General features: G+C 33.4%; 1 protein-coding gene across 1 annotated transcript in view; it reads left to right on the top strand.

The window, feature by feature from the left end:
• The window catches only part of LOC131842168 (nose resistant to fluoxetine protein 6-like), a 31,689-nt gene extending 16,273 nt beyond the window's left edge, over nucleotides 1–15,416 (top strand). Inside the window, exons 7-12 of the mRNA XM_059190700.1 lie at nucleotides 1,045–1,230; nucleotides 1,517–1,690; nucleotides 2,955–3,105; nucleotides 3,786–3,972; nucleotides 5,040–5,182; nucleotides 15,244–15,416. Of these exons, the coding sequence (XP_059046683.1) occupies nucleotides 1,045–1,230; nucleotides 1,517–1,690; nucleotides 2,955–3,105; nucleotides 3,786–3,972; nucleotides 5,040–5,182; nucleotides 15,244–15,405 (1,003 nt within the window). The 3' untranslated portion in view covers nucleotides 15,406–15,416. The remainder of the gene's footprint in view (nucleotides 1–1,044; nucleotides 1,231–1,516; nucleotides 1,691–2,954; nucleotides 3,106–3,785; nucleotides 3,973–5,039; nucleotides 5,183–15,243) is intronic.
• The last annotated feature ends 636 nt before the right edge of the window (nucleotides 15,417–16,052 follow it).

Raw genomic sequence — 16,052 nt, 5'->3', positions numbered from 1 at the left:
TTAATGCTCATTGTGCGTATGGTTCATGACAGTTCACTTTCTACACGCGCGTAAAAAGTGCAATCACGCGCGCTGACTTTCCCGCGCTAAATCGCGCTCACTCCTGATTGCGCATGAAAGAACGTATCGTGTAAAGGCAGCAATACTTTACATTTACACGCACATTCTTTCTTGCGTAAAGCCGATTCCAGCGTGAAAGAACGTGTCGTGTAAAGACAGCAATGGTTTAAATATACATGCACATTCTTTCTTGCGTAAAGCCGATTCCAGCGTGAAAGAACATGTCGTAAAAAGGCAGCAATAGTACATTTACATGCACACTCTTTCTTGCGTGAAAGCCGATTCCAGCGTGAAATAACGTGCCATGTAAAGACAGCAATACTCATAGTTTACATTTACATGCACATTCTTTTTTGCGTGAAAGCCGATTCCAGCGTGAAAGAACATGTCGTAAAAAGGCAGCAATAGTACATTTACATGCACATTCTTTCTTGCGTGAAAGCCGATTCCACGTGAAATTACGTGTCGTGTAAAAACAGCAATGGTTTACATTTACATGCACATTCTTTTCTGTGTCAAAGCGGATTCCATCGTGAAAGAAAGTGTCGTGTAAAGGCAGCAATGGTTTACATTTACATGCACATTCTTTCCTGCGTGAAAGCCGATTCCAGCGTGAAAGAACGTGTCGTGTAAAGGCAGTAATGGTTTACATTTATATGCACATTCTTTCCTGCATGAAAGCCGATTCCAGCGTGAAAGAACGTGTCGTGTAAAGGCAGCAATAGTTTACATTTACATGCACATTCAAGGATTAGGCATGCGACAATCAACATAGAAACCGCTACGCACTTAATCTCTGTTCAATCAGATAACATTGTCAGCGCTATGAATTTTAAGTTAGATATTTTCTACAAAAACATCATTATCATTTATAAATTCTTCAATTTTATAGTAATAGAAAATATTTTATGACACATTTGATTTTTTTTCTGGCAAATTGAGCAAATTGAGTAAATGTTGCGTTTATCTAAATTGTTTATACAGACTAACCCCAATGTACGCGTTAATGTTGGGCACCATATCAACTGTGATGCGTCACATGGGCGACGGCCCGCTGTGGCAGCTGGTGGTCACCAGCGAGTCGGCCGCCTGCAGACAGTACTGGTGGGCGCATGTCCTCTACATCAACAACTATATCTACGACGACGCGTGGTGTACACCGCAGACTTGGTATGTAAACATCTTTAAAATACCATTTTATCATAAAAAAAAAAAATTTGAATATCTGACGAACTTATTCCCCTCTATTTTTGTTTTTTTTTAAATGATGATAATGATCCACCCAATGTGATGGTTTCCAGGGAGAAATGCGTGGTTGTTATGATATATTGCTAACTTCTATTGCTTCTATATCTACCAGATTCAAGTCAAATGTTGCCACCACGAAGTAAATAATTGATCATTTCTACCTACTTCTTCTGAGACAGTCATGATGGTATACAAAATAAATAACCAGGTACCTGGCATCGGACACTCAGATGTTCGGCCTCTGTCTGCTGCTGTGTGTGATGATGAAGACCCCTCGGTCTAGGAAGATAATGCTGACGGTGCTCTTCGTGTATTCATTGCTGGTGGTAGCTGCTCACACGTACTTCCAGAACTTGGACGCTGTGGTGTTGCAAAAACCTGAGTATGTAGCAGGAAATCTTATTTGGAACGATATGTAGAAAATTTATAATATTTCCCCAACAGCTGTAAGCTGTCTTTACACGATACGATCTTTCACGCGCTCAAACTAAAGCTGAAAAGCCAGGGCGCGCAATCCTGAAATATTTATTACAAGTAATTTAACTTTTTTAAATTAATTTATTTGTTATTAGGCAGATTTTTTTTTTAATTTTTAATTTTATTTATACTCTTTATTCCACCACAAAAACAAAAATTACAGAACAAAAAAAACAATTAAAATAGAAAATATACATTACCTAATACAAAAGGCGGTCTATTGCTAAGCAATCTTTCTTTCTTTTCGTTCAATCTCTCCCAGACTACCTTTGGGTGGTTAGAGAAATAAAAATATGAAAACATTTTTATTTTCCAAAGACTCATTTAAGAAATATAAATTATCAGTAATTCTATAATTACATTTTTCTCCAGTCAAATATCCGCCATTTTGCAGTAAATAATGAATTATATATTATAAGAAGGCGCGAAAGCACGCACGTTTGGAATGCGCTCAAAGTTTTTGAGATTGGATGGATAGAAGGATGGACAGTTGTTTGTTAGTCTTTCACACAAAAACTAGTTAAAGGATTTTAATGAAACTTTACAATAATATTACTTGTACGTCAGAATAACACGTAATAACCAATTTGGTACTGGGCTGTAATGCTCAAACGCCGATTTTTAGTTTCGATTGAAATTTGATTTAATTATGAATGTGGATGGTTATAAGGGTAGAGGAAGGCTGAAAAAGAAATGGATGGACTGTATGAAAGATGAATAGAATAGAATAGAAAAACATTTATTCAAATTAATTTAATTTAAGCACTTTTGTATAGTCAACATTTTTTTTTAAATATACCGCCTATTCGGAAAGCTGTCTCATCATAAGAAGAATAAGCAAGAAACTTGTGTGTTGCTCTTTAAAACAATCCTTGTAAGTTCACATTTTACAAGTCGAAACGTGTGAATTCAAGCTACCAACCAGCACTAATTTGTTTAGGCTCAAATATAAAAACACAATAAGATTAAATCAGTCGTGGTGATAAGAACGGACCAGTTCCTACAAGCAGCACTCGTTCACGAGTATGACGCATGAGCCAGCCATCACTGCGCCCGACCGTATATTAACGAGATGACTGCGAACATGGATGAATGGAAGAGAAAAACATATTACGCCGACCACAAATAAATGGGATGAAGCAGATGATGATGTCTATTCTTAATTCCAGATCATTCCGCAGCGTGTATGCTTATGACGCCACCTTCAGGCTGCTGTACGCCCGCGGCCACACCAACCTCTCCACGTACACCCTGGGCCTCGCCGGCGGGTTCCTCACTTATTATTTACAGACAGAGAAGAAAGACTTGAAAAATTATAAGGTAAGAGTGCAAGGAAATCATTTATTGACATGGCAACAAAGTCATATTATACCTAGTGACATGGCAACAAAGTCATATTATACCTAGTCGATATCTATATATATAAATGAAATTGGAGTGTCTGTTTGTAATTGAAATAACCGTTTTTTACTACATGCATATGAATATAAATACGGTACATACACCAAAATAACATTTTTTACAATTTTTGTCTGTTTGTTTGTTCCGGCTAATATCTGAAATGGCTAGACCGATTTTGACGGGACTTTTATTGGCAGGTAGCTGATGTAATAAGGAGTAACTTACGCAACTTTTATTTTAGAAAAATTCTTTGATTTTAGAAAAACAGAGTTAAATTCCACGCGGACGAAGTCGCGTGTACAGCTGATATATTAATATAATCTCAAAGTTAGCTATTCAAAGAGGTAACAGGTTACTAACCTGACAGTATCTTCGGAACTTTGCCTAAAGGGACGCCTTTTAATAATATACTTTAGTTATTATATTATATTTTTTAAGCTTTTTAATTTTAGTTTCTTAAGTTATTATTGTACAGGTAAAAATTAGAAAATGTGAAATGTATTTGGTTTTGGCAAAGATCAGTGTTTGGATATACTTTATGTGACCCATATAATATGTAATAAAAAAACATTAATCTCAAAGTTGTGTATCTTTTACAGAACTATCGTTGGGCATTTTGGTTGTTGTTCCCTATGGGTGTGGCCGTTATACTATCCGGTGGTATCTTCTACATAGACGGCGTCACTCTGCCCACAATCGTGACAGTCCTGTACGCGACACTCTACAAGCCGATCTTCCAAATCCTTGTAGTCGCTTTTATCATTGGATGCATTCTTAAATTTGATAGTAAGTATATTGAAATTTGACGACCTCGAGGATGTAGCGGTCTAGCGCTGGTCGCGGGTTCGATTCCTAGCACGGCACAAACATTTGTATTCATGAGTATGATTGTTTGTATCGATGTGGGTGTTTTCTGTGTATAATATGTAAGAAATACGAAAACAAACATTATCTATGTATTTATATTAGTTATCTGGTACCTATAACAGAAGCTTTAGCTAGCTTAACTTGGGACTAGATGGCGCTGTGTGAATTGTCCTGAGAATAGAATAGAATAGAATAGAAAATCATTTATTCAAATAAACTTACATTGAAGCACTTTTGAATAGTCATCACATTTTTTTAATCTACCGCTCATTCGGAAAGCTGTCATCACAAGAAGAACGAGCAAGAAACTTGTGGAAGATTGTGTTTCGGTAGTACGGTAAGATAAGGTAGTGAGAGTGAGGTATAGGGTAGTGAAATTATAAGATACAGGTAGGTAGAGACAAGATGGAACGTGTTATCACGCTCGTCCTATGATAATGTGATGTTCTAAGAAGGGGCTATACATAGGTTAGGTCATAATAATATTGAGTAATATTTTTGCTGTACGTATTTGTTATATAGCAGTAGTTGATTTGTTTTAAATTGAAATAAAAAGAATATTTTTAATGTATTGTACGTTGATTTTAATAATGACCCCACGGAATGTTCGAGAAGGAGTGCAAAATTGTATATAACATAACATCGATGTTCTGTGCCTGACGTTCGAAATTTGAAATTAGAAAATTTATTTTTAAATAAAGTAAAGGGCTATTTGTGATCGCTAGCAATATTAATGTAATGATTATTATTACTTTTCTTCTCTTCTTTTATCTGTTATAAAAAAAAATACTCGCCCACACGGGCCTTAGCTAAGTGTGGGTGAGTATTGTGTATATAATGTGGTATATGAAGATGTTATTACTAAGGACATTTTTTCTTTCTTCTTCTTCATTCTTTTTTCTTCTTTTCTCCTTCTTCTTTCTTTTTCTTTAATTGTTCTTTTTTATTTCTTTCAAGTTGTTATTATTGTGTGTTGTCTCCAACAGCGGTGTACCGCGGCATAGTGGAGTGGCGCGGCTTCACTTGGTGCGGCCGGGTATCCTACATCACATTCTTCGTGCACACACTATTCCAGCGAGCATGCCTCGGACTCCAGACCACGCCCTATCACATGTCGGAATATAACATCGTAAGTCTATATATATAAGACCTAAAATTGTTTAATCATATAGCTAGTTGATCCGGCAAACGTGAGGGATACAGTATTGTTGCAATGTATGTATCAGGCGTCCATAAGCTACGGTAACCGTTTACCATCAGATGAGCCGTATGCTTGTTTGCCACCTACCTGGTATAAAAAAGGACCATGTCAGATTGACCTCCACCCGGTTCACCCTGGAAACAGTCATGATAAATTTCTAGTGAATTTACCACGATGGGCTAACTGACCTGACCTCATACTCATCTTATCATCCTCCACTGGTGCTCCGTTGAGAATGTATCATTCCTTTAGCATCCAATAAAAAAAGGCCCGGCAAACGTCTTACCAAAAATAGGGTGGTGGTAGAATGGTGGATATTTAGAACCTATTTATCGACTGCATCGGTGGTCAGTTTAGCACACTTTACTTTCGTATGAGTTCGATTCCTCATATATTTACCAAAAATATACCCAAGTATTTATATCTAGTGTCCATAACACAAGCTCTGCTCAACTTGGGACTAGATGGCGCTGTGTGAATTGTCCTGAATATTATTGTTATTATAAAAAAATGTCCAGACATGTGGCGGCGTGGTGGGTTATTTTATATTTAATATTCCATCATCTCCTTCTTCCTTATCCCATTTATTTGGGGTCGGCGTAATATGTTTTCTCTTCCATTCATCCCTGTTCGCAGTCGTAGTTATTTACTTCCTTTCTTATCATATCATCTTTCACACAGTCCATCCATCTCTTTTTCGGCCTTCCTCTGCCCTTATAACCATCCACATTCATATGTAACACCTTCCTTAAAATATTATCTTCATCCTTAGGATTACATGTCCATATTACGTATCTACGTATTTAATATTTGACCCTAATAAATTAGTACTAGTTGGTAGTTTGTATTCACAAATTTCGACTTAAAAATGTAAAATTACAATGATTATTTGAAAGAAAGAAAGAAAGAAAAATATTTTATTCAGTGCAATGTAAAAAATACAATATAAACAACAAACGAAAAAAAAGAGCAAATATTTAAAAGAAAGACGCGAGTTAAACCGCGTAACGGGTGAAACCGCGGGCACAGCTAGTCTATACATATAAATAAAATTGGAGAGTCTGTTTGTAATATTGTAATAACCGTTTTTTACTACATGCATATGACAGACATGTGGCGGGCGGCGTGGTGGGTTATTTTGTATTTAATATTTGATCCTAATATATTAATACTAGTTGGTAGTTTGTATTCATTAACATAGTAAATTTGGACTTAAAAATGTAAAGTTACAACGATTATTTAAAAGAAACACACAGGTTACTTGCTGATTTTCTTGTCATAAGATAGTTTTCCCAATGAGTGGTAGATTAAAAGAACGGTAACTGTGACTATTCAGAGATGCTTAAATTAAGTTGATTTGAATAAAGGATTTTCTATTCTTGGAGTACAACCCAGTTAAGAGAGAATAAATTGTCGTGAAATATTTTTATATCTGCTTCTTCTTTTGTACGAGCTAGTATCGTACATTATTTTGCAGCACTAATATTGAGTTTTACATTTCATATTTCACCAAAATGAGTTCGCATTTGGTCATCAACAGCGCCGTGTACCCATTATATCATTAATCAGTTATATTTTAAGTTTTAATCAAGTATCTATCATTATCATTTATCAGATTTACCTATCAGAATCTTTATAGTGTTAACTATCGTGTGACGCACCATTAATTAAAAATGGTAAAGTCAATAATCATGTAACCTGAAACGGAACGTCAGAGGCCAGAGCTAAAGTAATCTATGTGACATTGACAAGTGGATGACGGATGATTGAACGTACGCAGCGGGAGTTTTGGAGCGAAAAAGTTGGAGTGTTTATATTATTATAAAAACAAATAAGAGATAGGTAATTGTGAATATTGTAGGATTGAGGTGTTTCTCTCCCTGACTAACCGGTATTACGCCTAAGTCGTCAGGATACTAGTGATTTTAAAAGTTCAGAAGCGGTACCAATCCCGCCTACAAATTCGACCGTAAGGTAATTCTGACTAGAAGTTGTGGTAAGTGAATTTACGTTAATAACACGCATACCATTAAACGCAGTATCTTACTTGTTTTATTGAACTTTTGGATGGATTGCTTTCTACATATTAAATAGATTTAGTATGTACGATAACTTGCGAGAGTAATGACATGACATGTAGCACGATATTGAGGTATACAATATACCTAAGAAAGAAGTATTATGAATACATTAAGTATAAAACAACATGGATATCTAATTAGTTTAAAATACAGAGTAACTATTGTTATGTTATTAATGCCTATGATAGAGTATGATAGGATATCAACAGATTGGAAACAGTCACATTAACTATGTTGACATACAGGTTGAACATGAGAATACGTACCATGTTATACATATAAACAGTGTAATGGTATTGCTGAGTTTGTTGCTAATTCACAGTAAATTAGTCAAACTTACTGTTCAGTTTTGTGTGTTTGTTCTACGTGAATTGAATTGAAGAATTGTTATTATTTCTTTACATAGGTACACATATATGTTTGATGATCCCATTTCAGATAAATGACAATCACAGGCATAGTCCAGGTATATGTCTTGATTGTGGTTATAGTCCCAAATTGAGATACTGTCATATATATATTATATTGGTTGATACTTTGATATGTGTTTATTAATGAATTAATAAAGCATATTAATATAGATAGACACAGTATTTTGTCGACATAAACTGATACAAGCTACATAACATGTTATATTTCATAATATTACATATTAAAGACATTTTAGATGCTATCTCATGATTAGCTGTGAAGCTCTCAGTGAAAATAGTACTTAACTCTGATAGTACAATTATTATATTTATTTCTTGCTGTGTTTTGAATTTTATAAATGTACATATATATAGCAATGGCTAACAATTGGTAGTAAACTCCAATGTTAAAAACCGAATAACTGTAAACTATTATTATTAATAGTTCCTTATTTAATTATTAATTAGTATAAAATCCAATTGAGATCTATTAGGATCCTCAAGGTTATCATAATCATATGATATTGATTATTAATGTGTTGAAAAAGCACCTAGAGATGATATCCAATTCCTCAAAGGTGTCATATTATGCTGGAATTATATATTATATGTATGCTCATATTGAATGTATTATACGTTTGAGCAATTGGTTCACTTCTTTGATGCTTCTCTTGAAATTCATTAGAATGGCCCTTAGCAGCCATTGTTGATCAATAAAGGTACTTAAGGTCCTGTACAGGTACCTGTAGCTATGTACATTTGTCATTTGAGACAATGTTTAGTAAGTGATTGTTGGAATTTATAAGCACCCAATTAATATGTGACATGTTAGAAAGTGATAGATTACAGGTAAGACTATTCTTACATGGTTCAGTTTTGTAAACTATGAAGTTGTCTTTTAACCTAAAGAAAGGCTTTTGGTAAAGCCAGAAATGGATGTTGTTGGGTCTTGATTGTACAAAAGACCTGTTGACTTTAGTTTAGTTTTATAATTTATGAAGTTGTCTTTTAACCTAAAGAAAAGCTTTTGGTAAAGCCAGAAATGAATGTTGTTGGCTCTTGATTGTATTATTGATTGTACAAGAAACCTGTTGAATTTTCTAAACAATACTTGAGCAACAAGTTTGTCTTTAAATTTACTATTAGTGTTATGAATATGAATAAAAGTTTTTGGAAATAAGTTAATATTTGTGTACATACAGAATGTTTGGGATATATATATATTGAGTCGCAACAGTGAGAGTATTTGCCTTTTGGTGAGTTATAACTCTCCATACAGTAAATTGCACAAAATGTCATGATTTTATAATATGAATATGTACAACATAAGACAATTGTTATCACAATAATGAAAATAGACTATTGTAATATATTGCAATGTATTGCTATATTGTCCAATCTTGTGTACTGCATAAGTTAATGAACTGAAGATTTGCTGCAAGGATCTGAGCTTAAGTTATCCATTGAGTTTTATTATTTAGTGTCATTTGTAGAATGACAGTACTAAGAAACTATAAAGTGGACAGATTCATTGTTAAATTTGTATTGGAATTGAAATGTCAACCAAGGAGGAAATAATAATTGTTTAAATTCAAATTGTATTATATATTTGTGAAGTACAGATAATAAAAAAAAAAATAGAATATATAGAATATATTATTGAATATTAATATAAATAAATGTATATCAGAAGATGATAATAACTGATTTAAAGCATTCATGAGTTAATAATGAACTCATCTTGAAGTTAGCACATGGATTGTGTCAAACAGTGTGGTCTAGAATTGTGAAATTTGGATAATAAACTTTATAATTCAGATATTATAGCAGGAAAATGGAAATAAATGAGTGCATAGCACTCTTTTGTTGTATATAGGTATGGACAGATGGGAGAGAATTAAGTGAATACATGTAAACTGTGATATGGTGAAATAGAGGAGAAAGGAATAATTGGATACTATTTTTAAATGGTTTATGTAACTTACCTTTTATGTATTTGTATACTACAGGATTATAAAATATTTTATGATTTGACTAATGAAGTTTCTGTATATTAATTAGTTATTATTAAATAGTCTCTGTGGGAGGCAATGTTAAGATATTCAAAGTACATAAGCTTTAAAATTATTATAGAGGAAAATTATGAGACACAGACAGACAAGATTGTTAGGAAAGTAAAGAGATATGGATATTCTAGAAAACTTTGCTGATGACCTTGGTAATGTGGTTATTAATAGGCTGTATAACTTTCCATGCATGGAAATTCGTTCCCATTCTATACAACCGTTATATATTTATGAGAATTCCTGATTGTTGGTGTTTTATGCTATGCCTTTATAAGCATGTGGTTTGTTTTATTTAATATAACTTTGTTACCAAAGAAGATGAGACTGAAGTTAGTCGGTTTTATGAAGATAGCACTCCTACACTGTGCCACACTTCCAATTATCTTCTGTGAATCTACTGTACTGTAGAGGACAGTGCATGGCGATTTCGGTATAGCTATGACAGGAATATATAAGTAAAAAAAAAAAAAAAAAAGAAGAATAGGAAAAATCCTCATTATCTTGTGAACACAAGTTAATCACTGCAAATGTAACTTAGATTGAAAGTGAGATGTTGGTATCCGTTGGGATGAACAGTGATTCACAAGCACAGTATCAGTATAATTTATAGAAGAAAAAAATATATAAATAGCAATGATTCAAAAGAAGATTGTATCATATGTACAGGTATAAATACATATAGTAATGCCTATTTAACATTTAAATAGTATTGTGATTGATTGGATTGTATGACGCCATATAATGAAATGAAAAATTTATAAGCCAAGAGACCAGTGATAGCCAAAGAATATATATATATATATATATATATATATATATAAGAAAATGGCAGAGACGACAGACAAAAGAAAAGTAGGAAAAAAAAAAAAAGGAAACAGCAGGAAAAGACTGGTTGCAAACTTCCATAGGGAGAGACGTGGATAGTCAGTATGGAGGAGCTGCTTTATGAATATGGATACTGGCGTAATTTATGACATTTTTATATGGTTTACTGATGGATAATAAACTACTTTATGAATAGCATATATGTAGAATGAAAAATAAATACTGCATGGTCTAAGTTGTAAGTTTTACATGTTATAGAGAAGTATTTGTTGAGAAAATGTTTGCGAGCTTAGCCATTGTTCTTTAATTATAATGGTATTATAGTGAATACAAATTTAAGAAGCACAGGTAGTTAAAAGAAAAAAAAACAAAAGGACAATTGATTGTTGTTAAATGTATGAGCATTAAAGTTTTGAAAAGTGTACATGGGTATACTAGATTTAAGTCGAAAGGATCCTATTGAACCTATAACTGTTTTAAGAGACCTTTATATCCAATTCAAATAAAATGAGAGAGAATATAAGTTGTGGAAGTAAGGCTATATCTGTCAATTTAATATATAAGAAAAGTTACTAGAGGATATAAATGAAAGTTAAGATATAAGAATGTTAAATATTGTTAAGGATTACAGTTTACAGTTATAAATTACTGTTGTAGATGGTTTTGCCAATTTTATTAATTTCTAGTTAACCTTTGTTAAATCTTGAGATATTGTATCTATTAAGATTTTAATTAAATAAAAAAAAAAAAAGAATAATCGAAGCGTATAATGATAAATTAACGAGCATGTAAGAATTGTTGGGATACATGTTGACTCAATTGACTTGAATATGAGATTGGATGTGTTGTATTTAGACCATTGTAGCTTTTGACATAATTGTTGAGTTGAAGTAAAATAAAAGTGTTAACTAAGGCTTTTAATAGTGAACTCATCAACATATAAGAATTGATGTTGTCACTTGCATAGCATACGAGAACGGATGTATTAAATAAGTGAGGGCGTTTTAATGTTGAATTGTACAAAATTACAGGTGTAGAGATATTGGAAGTTTATAATAATAACGGTGATGTTGTTTTCAAATATTTGGTTGATATTCATCAGATAAATAAGATTGAATTAAATTTAAAGCGTTGTCTTTGAATACGACGGAAGTTAAAATTTTTATAAGTAATGATCAACGCAATCAAATGCTGGGCATTTGATTCCATAGATTAGTCTGAGCACCTATGTGCACTTGTATGTGTGGCTCAACGCCCTTTGGAGAAATCGGATTGACTATTGTACTAACTAAATAGTTTAAATTGAAATTAATCCTTTCAGAACTGATTTTATGTGTCTGGAATTTAAATATAACTAATGGCTTGATAACATGGTCTGCTAGTAAGCAGAAAGTTACAGCCGAATACGCAGAATATTTTAGAAAATGTGTTGTAATTAATGGGAAATTAGAAGAGGTGCTAATTTATAGAACCCAGACACCGTATACAGACACTTTAGAAATATTATGAATAAAGCGCTCGAGGTGTACAAGATAGTTACACTGCAAGATTGTAGTAAGGACGATCACAAGGTAAAATTTGATACACCTCGATGGAAAATAGTCGGTAAATATACGCGGTGAAGAGTTGTACATGAACGAATAGATCTGAAAGATTAAGGAATGCTAGTGATACAATGATGAGTTACAATCGATGACAAGCTGAATTATGAGCAAAATGGCTAATAGAACGGGCGGTTGATATGACAATGAAAAATGATTTGCAATACTTCGATGAAATTATGAGATTAATATAATAATCATATGACTATGAATACGGTTTATGGATTTTAAGGTAAATGATGGTGATTTAGATTTGATGATATACTGATGAGATGATTGCGCTGAGATCGCGGCTGATGGTTCCGTATACGTTAGTTCACGGAGAAAATGGGGATCCGCGTATGCTCAATGCGACGTACAACGAACGACTCGCTTTTTGTTGATGCTACTTAAGATTTGGTAGATAATAATAGGAGTAGGGTACGTGGTAGTAATATATTGCAAGTTCGTTCAGAAATTGATAGATATATATCAACCAGATATATAATTCGAATTTGGTACATAATTAAATTGAATTAACTTATGATTAAATGTTATAAAGTCCTTTAAAGCGTTGGAGAAATAGTAAAATGGAACCAGGAAATCCAGTTCTTAAAGAAATGTAATAGAATAAAAAGTAATAGTAAAATTTGATGGGAGTGCATATAACCCATAGTTGAGTTGCAATGTAGAGCACTTGAGGCTGAAGTAAAAATAGCATAGTACCATAAAGAATATGACTAGTTGGAGGCCGTAACTCCTTGCGTGCGCAAGCGGTGAATGCCTCATTGAGAAAATGATCAGTTGTTAAATATTTGATGTGTTTCAGTTGGAGGCCGTAGTTCCTTGTGGCGGCAAGCGGTGGCTGAGTCTAATGAGAATCTGACCAGTTTGAGGCCGTAACTCCTTGTGTGGGCAAGCGGTGGCTGAGTCTAATGAGAATTTGACCAGTTTGAGGCCGTAGCTCCTTGTGCGGGCAAGCGGTGGCTGAGTCTAATAAAATCCAGATCTGTTGAGACCGTAGCCATAGTGGGCAAGCGGTGGCATTTTTTTAATGTTTTGTTTTAACAGGTATTTCACTAATTAGCTAGGCAGCCGTGTTTGCAGAGATGCTGACTAGTACCTGGTGTGAAAAATTAAGTGATACAACTTAAGGCGGAAAAATATAACAAAAACTGAATTCATGATGTTGAAATGTAATGTGTAGTTGTCAGTGGCAACTTTCATATTTTAAGTATGTAAATTATCTCAAACTAAATTTTATATGATTTTAATTTTATTATATTACCCGATGTTAACTGTTATGATAATATCGAATGAGGCCCTTCGATAACGTTGGATGGCCGAAGTGGCTACGAATACCATCGATTAAATATAAAGTGAATAGTAGGCTTACTAAACTCACGTTCGTTTAACGAAAGTTGGTAATTCGTTTTATGGAGATTGCGCAGGGTTTTGCAACGGACTCCCGGAGTCTGTACTCAATTTGCCAGAAAAAGAAATCAAATGTGTCATAAAATATTTTCTTTGTAAAAAAAAAAAGGCTTATTATAAAATTGAAGAATTTATAAAGGTCATCATTTATAAATCAGCGTATTTTTAGAAAATATCTAACTTGAAATTCATAGCGCTGTCAATGTTGTTTGATTAAATATAAGTAAATCAATATTTATTTAAAGGAGCAATACACAGGTTTCTTGTTTATTCTTCTTGTGATGAAACTGCGTTCCGAATGAGCGATAGATTAAAAAAACTTGACTACTCAAGGGTGCTTGTGTTGAGTTTATTTGAATAAAGATTATTTCTATTTCACATTAATCTGGAACAGTGGGTTTTGGTTTATGTTAAACTGGTGTTGTAAAGAAAATTTGGATCAGTATCTACAATCATTTATAGTCCCCTAAATGTACAGGGTTCAAAGGGTGCAATAGATTACTTGACCAGTGACCTGATGGTATTATTAAGTAAATCATAACAGAAATTCAATGAATTATGTTATATTAAAATAATTCTCTGGTAAATCAAGAGTATCGTCGAAGTAAAATAGTAGTAGTAGTATTGAGGGTATTAGAACCACTTGAATAATATTGACCTGTTATTTTCTATTGGTTAGGTGAAGGCAGACAGCGATTTTGTTCTAATTTTATGTCACGAGAATATTACTTTCCCTTTATATTTTTTTTTCTCTATATATGTAGGTAATTAAGTTTTACCTTTTGTAATGTGATATGTTAAACTTATCTGTTAAAATATTCATGCGAGAAATGTAAAGTTCTATTTTGGAGGTATAAAAAAAAATGCAATGTTCATAAGATCGGAAACTTACATTGTGATGGTGATATGTTACAGTCTGACTCATAGAAGTCAATCACCGCCAAATAATTGTTTGTTACTCTAAAAGGTTGTTCATGTTTTTGGGTGATTTGGATTATGTAAATTAATATATGTTATGCTATATTTTGTACATTTCTGAATGCATGCCGAAACTTAGCTCTGTTAGTATTGATTTTAGATTGTAAACCTTTGACAGTATACTAAGATAGTCAATGTTATGAAAGTAATGTATATCTTTAGTTTATTTAATTTAGTATTTGTTATATGATCCTGTAGACACTATATCCTTTGATAAGCATGACTACGCTCATCAGTTACCTATGTGTCTGGGCCAGACACTATTGCAGGATGGCCGACTGTTAACTATCGTGTGACGCACCATTAATTAAAAATGGTAAAGTCAATAATCATGTAACCTGAAACGGAACGTCAGAGGCCAGAGCTAAAGTAATCTATGTGACATTGACAAGTGGATGACGGATGATTGAACGTACGCAGCGGGAGTTTTGGAGCGAAAAAGTTGGAGTGTTTATATTATTATAAAAACAAATAAGAGATAGGTAATTGTGAATATTGTAGGATTGAGGTGTTTCTCTCCCTGACTAACCGGTATTACGCCTAAGTCGTCAGGATACTAGTGATTTTAAAAATAGTTTCGGTACAACCCGTACATATTTCTTTCTTACATTTCAGTCAATGCTGCTATTAGCAACAACAGCTGGTTCCTTCATTGTGGCAGCCATTTTGTGGGTCCTTATAGAAGCGCCCATCAATGGCATCACGAAGATATTCATGCAACCGCAAACAACAAAACCACCATCAACTCAGTCAACACAACAAAATGGACAGTTGTAAATAAATTTGTTGTTACGAAATGATTTTTATTGTTCAATCTCTTATGGCATCATAAAAATATTCGTGCAACCGCAAACAACAAAACCACCGCCAACTCAGTCAACACAACAAAATGGACAGTTGTAATAAAATTTGTTGTTACGAAATGTTTTTTTATTGTTCAATCTCTTATGGCATCACGAAAATATTCATGCAATTGCAAACAACAAAACCATCATCAAATCAGTCAACACAACAAAATGGACAGTTGTAATAAAATTGGTTGTTACGAAATGTTTTTTTATTGTTCAATCTCTTATGGCATCACGAAGATATTCAAGCAATTGCAAACAACAAAACCACCATCAACTCAGTCAACACAACAAAACGGATAGTTGTAAATAAATGTATTGTTACGAAATGTTTTTTATTGTTCAATCTCTTATGGCATCATGAAAATATTCGTGCAACCGCAAACAACAAAACCATTGCCAAGTCAGTCAATACAACACAACGGATAGTTGTAAATAAATTTGTTGTTACAAAATGTTTTTTATTGTTCAATCTCTTATGGCATCACGAAGATATTCAAGCAATTGCAAACAACAAAACCATTGCCAAGTCAGTCAATACAACACAACGAATAGTTGTAAATAAATTTGTTGTTA

This window comes from Achroia grisella, unplaced genomic scaffold (assembly GCF_030625045.1).
Source record: "Achroia grisella isolate CSIRO2021 unplaced genomic scaffold, CSIRO_AGI_Agris_v1 utg1080, whole genome shotgun sequence".
Lineage (NCBI taxonomy): Eukaryota > Metazoa > Arthropoda > Insecta > Lepidoptera > Pyralidae > Achroia > Achroia grisella.
This window is presented reverse-complemented; position numbering and strand designations above follow the sequence as displayed.